At 40.0% G+C, this 8,274-nt stretch overlaps 1 protein-coding gene and 1 non-coding gene across 3 annotated transcripts in view; both read right to left on the bottom strand.

The window, feature by feature from the left end:
• Positions 1-3,074: 3,074 nt before the first annotated feature.
• Positions 3,075-8,274, bottom strand: part of RNF149 (ring finger protein 149) — a 36,672-nt gene continuing 31,472 nt past the window's right edge. For both annotated transcript variants that reach the window (XR_013345832.1, XM_077814463.1), the window contains one exon: positions 3,075-3,946. Coding sequence is in view for 1 of the 2 variants with exons in the window: in XM_077814463.1 (XP_077670589.1) it covers positions 3,933-3,946 (14 nt within the window). In the remaining variant the exon portion in view is untranslated. The remainder of the gene's footprint in view (positions 3,947-8,274) is intronic.
• Positions 6,840-6,953, bottom strand: LOC144259738 (small nucleolar RNA SNORD89). The gene has a single exon (XR_013344885.1). It is a non-coding gene; the product is annotated as a small nucleolar RNA SNORD89 (small nucleolar RNA).

The following is an 8,274-nucleotide window of genomic DNA, read 5'->3' as shown; positions in this document are numbered from 1 at the left end:
CTGTTAGTTTGTATCAGCAAAAAAAAAAAAATACTTGTGACACCTTAGAGACTAACCAGTTTATTTGGGCATAAGCTTTTGTGGGCTAAAACCCACTTCATCAGATGCATGCAGTGGAAAATACAGCAGGAAGATATATACACAGATAATGAAAAAATGGTTGTTGCTGTACCAACTGTAACGAGACTAATCAATTAAGGTGTCTATTATCAGCAGGAGGGAGAAAAAAAACCCTTTTTTAGTCATAATCAGGATGGCCCATTTCAGATAGTTGACAAGGTGTAACAGTAGGGAAAAAATTAGCATGGGGAAATAGTTTTTACTTTGTGTAGTAACCCATCCACTCCCAGTCTTTATTCAAGCCTAATTTAATGGTGTCCAGTTTGCAAATTAATTCCAATTCAGCAGTTTCTCTGAGTCTGTTTTTGAAGGTTTTTTGTTGTTGGAGAATTGTGACTTTTAGGTCTGAAATCGAGTGACCAAAGAGATTGAAGTGTTCTCTGACTGGTTTTTGAATGTTATAATTCTTGATGTCTGATTTGTGTCCATTTATTCTTTTGCGTAGAGACTGGTTTGGCCAATGTACATGGCAGAGGGGCGTTGCTGGAAGGTGATGGTAGATATGCAGGTGAATGAGCCTCTGATAGTGTGGCTGATGTGATTAGGCCCTATGATGGTGTCCTTTGAATAGATATGTGGACACAGTTGGCAACGGGCTATGTTGCAAGGACAGGTTCCTGGGTTAGTGTTTTTGTTTGGTTGCTTGTGAGTATTTGCTTCAGGTTGGGGGGGTGTCTGTAAGTGGGGACTGGCCTGTCTCCCAGGATCTGTGAGTAAGGGATTGTCCTTCAGGATAGGTTGTAAATCCTTGATGTGCTGGAGAGGTTTTAGTTGGGGGCTGAAGGTGACAGCTAGTGCCATTCTGTTACTTTCTTTGTTGGGCCTGTCCTGGAGTAGATGACTTCTGGATCAGTGTTTGTTTTTTTTCCTCCTGCTAATAGCCCACCTTAATTGATTAGTCTTGTAACAGTGTGTATGGCAACACCCATTTTTTCATGTTCTCTGTATGTGTGTGTATATATATCTATCTTCCATTGCATCCATCTGATGAAGTTGGTTTTAGCCCATGAAAGCTTATGCCCAAATAAATTTGTCTCTAAAGTGTCACAAGTATTCCTCATCCTAGAATAATTATTCGGGGTGACCCTTAACCTGAGATTGAGTGGCCAAGGGTTTGGTGACTGATCACTGCTAGGTACCTATGAAGATGAATCCTGAGAAGGGAGGATATTCTGAAGGCTGAGCTGGTATTTGTGAAAGACTATCATACCCAGGAATATGGGAGTCCAGCAAAATTTTTATGACTGGCTCCCTGGGATGTCCTGAGGGTGACTTGACTCAAATAATCCAAGGAAAGACACTAGTTCAGGTGTTATCCATGTATCAGCTGCTTCCCTGAAGGAGAGTGCTGTGGTGTTCAGTGCACTTGTAGCATAACTGCTGTCTGGTCCTTAGCAGATGGAGGTGCTCTTGGTACTGCAGTCTGACCTGACACACTTTGAGCCAGGACTAAGAGTTCTGGTGTTGAAGTGTCTGGCAGTACCACAGACTGGTTCTGAGGAAACCCTAAAAGCCTGGGCTGAGGGAGTGTAACAATCCCTCAAGTCTGGGGGCTGTGCCTCTAACACAGCCTATCTTACTGTTGCTTTCAGCAGCCCCTCTGATAGAAGATTCTCTTTTATGGTACTGGGGAAGGTGACTGCTTCCTGGCAACTGATCTGTCACATCATTGCTTAGTTCTGTGGGTAGCTGTGTCCATGTGAGGATGAGTAGGAACAAGGGATAGTGATGGAATAAATCAATATTGCTGCTGGCTTTGAGCTGATGATGTGCTGCAGAGTACACAGCCCTGATTATAGGGTAGTGCTGTAGGCATAAGGCTGAAACAAACAGGGTTACTTAAATTGCACATGGTATAGTTCTTTATAGTAGCATGCCACTTCAGTAAGGGAGTGTTACAAGCCTAATTCACAAAAACTCACCATTACACTAGAGGGACCTTCTGTGTGCACACCTTAAAGACCTGCCCATATCATAGCATGGGTAAATGCAGTATTTTTAAGAGGACCTCCCTATCTGAATTTTTAATTGTAAGGATTACAGGCATGAAAGCTTCCTCAAATTTTTAATGCATCCATCTCAAGCTGACTAGAACAATCTTGCTATACTAGGTTTCAGAGTAGCAGCCATGTTACTCCTGTTTTTTTGCAGATAGACTACCTGTGGCATGTTAGAGACTAACATTTATTAGAGCATAAGCTTTTGTAAGTTACAGCTCACTTCATCAGATGTATAGAATGGAATATATAGTAAGATTATATATACACACACAAATTGGAAGTTACCATACAAACTGAGGCTAATTAGTTAAGGTGAGCTATTAGGAGAAAAAAACTTTAGTGATAATCAAGATGGTCCATTTAGACAGTTGACAAGGTGTGAGGATATTTAACTTCACAAAATAGATTCAATGTGTAATGACCCAGCCACTCCTATTACTTTGCATCTGATGAAGTGAGCTGTAGCTCACAAAAGCTTATGCTCTAATAAATTTGTTAGTCTTTGAGGTGCCACAAGTACTTCTGTTCTTGTTATACTAGTCCCTCCTCCCATCTAGCTTCAGAAGGATTTCATGCCCCAGAGCGGATGACTGAGAAGGAAGTGGGAGAGGCCATATAGGACTTGCACCTGGCTTGTTCTTTCAGGGAGGGGGGGTCATGTAACTCTGAGCCCAGATTTAATGATAAGACTAGTACACCACCTCTGTGTTCCTACCAATGAGTAAAGAACAAGCTTTTCTCAGTACTGCATTCAATGTTGAAACTCTAGCATCTTCAGGAAAGAAGCTGAAGAGCCAGTTGTATGTGAAGCAAATTAAAAGCTAGCTGGTATAATAAGGTTAAGAAAGCAGTCAAGTTTTTTAATACCATTACATTTAATAAGCCCATACAACTTACAGGATTTTAGGTTTTTTTACTAATAACTTTTTAAATACACAATACATAACATTAATTCAACATTTTCTTAAATAGTTTGAAGTATACAATGAAAAAAGTTTGATGTACTGTATCCAATCAGTGCAACCAAGTTTATTAAAAAGTTAGCACTAGGCTTGCCATTATCAAAGTCAAACAGTTTGAGTAGTAGTTTACTCATTCTGGTTTTGCTCAATATCAATCAAGTTTGAACAAGTTATTTCCGTGGATTGAATGTTTTCCTAAGCATTAGACCAAAGCAGCCCCTGTAGTTGCCAATCAAAGGCAAAGTCCCACCAGTGGACTCAAAACTAACACATTTTCCTGTTAAGTTTTTAATGCGTTCATTCTAAATATCAGATGATTCCACTTGGTGACTGAAAGAACAAGAAACCTTCAAATATTAATGGTAACTCAGTGAGCAAGTTCAACTAGCAATTACTTGCAGATATAGTCTTTCACCATAAACATCAAACTTAACTGAATTAAGTTTGACTTAGGGCTTTAAGAAAAAAAACTAAAGCTCTCATGACTACTTACTGTATTTCATTAATTCAGTAGGAGTTCCACTTTCTCATCCTGTTTTTCAGACTGAAATATATTCTTTAATTAAAAATGCAGCAATACCATGTTGTAGATGGAATACAGTATAAGTGATACCTACTAAATTAGATCCCTGTCCAATTAGAGTATAGGTGGACTTGTTAAGTTCCCTGGTAATGAATTCTCTTACACAGATACATGCAAACAATCAAAGATATCCTACTTTAAACAATCTCAGGTCAAAATTTTGCCACATGGCAAGTTATCCAAGAATAGAGTTCAGTACCCAGTTTGAATACATGAAAACATTAACTTGATGTATGTGCATCTTTTATATTTCCAGTTCTGGAATCTTCACACCATGTCACCTGTATGAGAGAAGAGAATATTAAGTAAATAGCAAAGAGTCCGATTAAGAATGTAAGTTAGAACGTTATTTTGGTGCAGCATTGAAAGTTGTAGAACTGATGAAAGGGAAGAGACTGCTTGTTGTGGCTGAAGTCAGAAAATGGAAAATAGCACTTGTTCATTTAGCTGCTGGCTGCCACATTTCTCATCTATAGGGCAGCACCTGCCAAATTCCATCATACTACTAGGTTGAATCTACTAAGAGCACTGTCATTTTCTCCCAAGTTAAACTCCAGTTGCTCACTCTGTTCCCCAGGGGCAGAAGAGTTGATCTGACGCTCCCCTATTGAATAACCTCATGTCTTCCACCAAGAAGTAGCTCTGCATTAAATAGCACATGATGTTGAAAGTCACTGATGGAAGCTATACACAACCTCCCAACTCCGGTAACTTAGATTTTCTTAAATCTCCACAATGAAGTCATTGCCCTTATGATCTGCAGCACTCTTATTATTTGGAGCTTTCTGGAGCACAATTCCCCAATTTTGCCAAATGCTGTGGAGTGGTTCTAAAGTGCGACATTAGGGCACCTTTATTGTTCTTTGTAGCCTGTACCATATTTGGGATTAGGTTCCACACACTGAATATGCCAGCCTTAATTTATTGTACATCTAGTCTCAAGATTACTGGCATTGTTAATAGTAAACTTATCAAAACTCTCCTCTAAAGAAAAGAAGCCTGCTTTGGGGTTATATAACCATCCTAACCAGAGCTGGCAAAGCATCCAACTGCAGCCATAATATAAAAATCATTAACATTGCTCTCTAAACAGTCTCAACACCCCTGTAAGGCACAACTGTTCCATTTTACAGAGGGAAAAAGTGAGGCAGAAGTCCCAGTAAACTAGTGGGAGGTCAGATGAAAGAACTTTCACACCACACAATCAGCTTATGTAACTGACAATATAATAGAGGCCAAGAGGTTAGAAAGATTCAAAATGGGATTTGATATGTTATAAAAGGTGCTAGAATTATAGTAGTAAATTTAAAAAATAAAATAAAGGGCTGTGAAAGGGATATAAATCTTCATGGTTTTCAAGGTTTCACACAACCTCTAGCCATTGGTGGGTTAACAGGAAACATTCCCACGTGGCAGGTTATCCCATAACTATTGCAGGAGTTTTGGTACCCTCTCTCAAGCATCTAATATTGGCGACAAGATACCCAGATAATGGATTCATAAAATAAGGCCAGAATAGACTAGTATCATTCTAGTCTGACTTTCTGCTTTGCACAGGATAAAGAACTTCATCCAATAATTTCTGGATCAAATCCATAACTTCTAATGGAACTATAGCATACCTTTTAGACACACAACTAGTCTTGACTCCCCCATGTAGCTACTTGCAGACCATGATCAATTTATCTCAACCTTCTCATGGATAAAATATAATGAGACTAAAAAAAGCTCAATTTAAAAGGCATATTTTCCAGACCTTAGATCTTTTTATAGCTCTCTTCTGAAGGCTTTCCAATTTGTCAACATCCTTTTTGCAGTGTTGACACCAGAACGGGACACAGTATCCCAATAATTCTCACTAATGCCAGATATAGAGGCAATACCACCTCCTCACTCCTTGTTTTTCTAAAAAATAGGAATTACGTTGGAAGTTCTGTAGCCTGTGTTATACAAAAGCTCAGACTAGATAACAAAGATCCATTCTGGCCTTGGAATCTATCAGTCTACTAGATATGCATCACTTTATACGCCCAAGGATCATGTTTACCCTCTTAGGTACATCACCACAGTGGGAGCTCATGTTCAGGTGACTGCCTTGTTTTCCAGTCATTACTTTCAAAGATATAGTCAACTCTTTTACGTGTAACATACATTATTTGTTCCTAGATGTATGATCTTGCACATGGTTGTATTAAAAACATTCAAATAAGCACTCTTACCATGCGATCCAGGGCCGGTTACCACTCCACCAATTTGTGTCACCTGCAAGTTTTTACCAGTAATGATTTTATATTTTCTTCCTGATCACTAAAAGATACTGAATGTCACAGGGCAATGAACAGACTCCTGTGGGATCTCATTAAAAACAGTCCCATTGGGTGACTATTCTCCATTTACATTTTTCCCCCCCATTTTCAGTTAACTAATTTTTAATTCATGTAATATGAGCGGTTGAATTTGAATACTACTTTTAAAAAAATCAGTTATGTCATACAAGACTAAGTCAAATGCCTTACAGAAGACGAAGTATATTTTATCAGTTATCTTTATCAAGCAAATCTGGAATCTTATTTAAAAAGAAGATACCAAGTTTTCTTAACAATACCTGTTTTCCATAAAAAATATTGATTGGCATTAGTTACAATGCCTTCTTTACTGATTGTGTCCCATACCAGCATTTCCCTGATACTGTCTGGGACTGATGTCAGGCTAACCTGCCTGTAATTTCCCAGGTTCTCATTTACCTTTTTTTTAAATACTGGCACAACGTTTTCTCTCTCGTCCTCTATCAGTCTGATCCAATATGGCAAGTCCTGTGTTCTGGACAGGCAAGATCTCTCAGTTATCTATCTACCTCAGTTAATTCTAATACTGTTTAGCCCATTTATGTAGAGCAGTGGTTTTCAACTTTTTTCATTTGTGGACCCTTAAAATTTCAAATGGAGGGACGGACCCCTTTGGAAATCTTAGTCTACGGACCCCAGGGTCTGCAAACCACAGGTTGAAAGCCACTGATCTAGGAGGTCACTTTACATAGTAACACTAGACTGGTTATCGACTTACGACAAGGGAAATATTTCAGGAGGTTTCTGACAGTCTTTTGCTACCATTTGAAGTCCAGAGAGGGTTTCTTCCACCACCTGTGTTTCTCCACCTACCTCTAGAAAAGTGGTTACTGAGGTCAGACTAATAATTCGCTTCAGGAGACTTTGTCATTGTGCTTCCAAAGAGAGCAAACTGCTTATGGAGACACTGCAATTCGGCCTTTTATTGTCATCATTCCTCAGCAACACAGAAGTCCTTACAAAGCTTGGCATAGCAAAAGAGGAGGATCGCTTATGATTGCATCATATGATATTGTTACTGATAATCAGAATTACAATAAATCCTAAATGAGTTTATATACATTTAAGCAGCTATGAGGGACACCATAACTATTCTCACGGAAGCTGTGGATTCTCAGCACCTCTGAACAACAACAAGGTGTCAAGTTGAGCACTCAAATATTGGGTTGCACAAAATTAATGGACATTTCTGTCTGCAAGTGACTTGGCTATGGTTTCAAAAAGTCAGTGGCGGAGCTAAAAACATATGCCAGGAATCCTTGATACCACGTCTATGCTCTACAAGACAACACCTCTAAATCAGTCAAACTTAATGTTTTGAAACAGCTTGACAATGGTTGGCTGGCCCTTTAAGGGGAGTAAGGGTCATCTTATCTGTGACAGGCTCCTGTAAGAGAAGTCAACCCACACCCACCAGGACATAATTAAATCTAAGGTGGCTGATTGGTAGCTAATTAGCCTGATAAAGGGTTACCAGGGCTCAGCTGGGGGGTGAAAGTGTTCTAGAAACAGGAAGCTCCTGAGGAAATATGCTCCCAGGAGAGCTCACCAGAGCAAGGAGTCCAGAAGGTGCTCTTCTAGGGACAAGGAACTCCCAAACAGTGGCAGAAAGCCAAGCCTGTCAGGAACTACACACTGCTCCAGAGAAGAACTGCAGTTGATATAGCTCTGCTGACCCTTGGCTCTGGGAAAGGATTCTCCTCAGATAGTGGCAAGAGGCCTGACTCCAGTTAAGAGACCTATGCTGAGAGAACCCTGCTAGTACAGGGCCCGGTATGGAAGGAAGCACTGGATCCAGGTTGAAATGGATAAACTAAGACTGATCATCTCCCAGCTAAGACTCTCTGGTGACGTTTTGCTTGTATTTTCATTGGGCCTCATTGAATGTACGGATGACACATTAGGGGAAACTGAGCCAGGGAAAGTCGGGAGCACCATGCTTGACCAGCAGAGAGTGCTACAGTGCAGGTATGCTGTGAGACAGCTTCGTAATCTTCCTCTGAAAATTTTATAAGCAAATTTGCAGATTCTTTAACTTTCTTTGCCACATTTCTCTCCAATCTTACATGCTATTCTTCAAGTGAGCAGACAATCTATTCATTCCTTTTCACTTTTTAATGGCTTATATATAAGGCCCTACTCAATTCGGGATATTGCAGAAATTGCGGATCCCACAATACTACAGTTCCACCTAAATTTTCTCAGCTGTGCCGCTGACAGACAGCAGGGGATCCCAGCCGCCCAAGGGGCTCCTGCTGTCAGCC

The sequence above is a fragment of the Eretmochelys imbricata genome, chromosome 1 (assembly GCF_965152235.1).
Source record: "Eretmochelys imbricata isolate rEreImb1 chromosome 1, rEreImb1.hap1, whole genome shotgun sequence".
Taxonomy (NCBI): domain Eukaryota; kingdom Metazoa; phylum Chordata; order Testudines; family Cheloniidae; genus Eretmochelys; species Eretmochelys imbricata.
The sequence above is the reverse complement of the archived record's forward strand: the minus strand, read 5'-3'. Positions and strand labels throughout refer to the sequence as shown.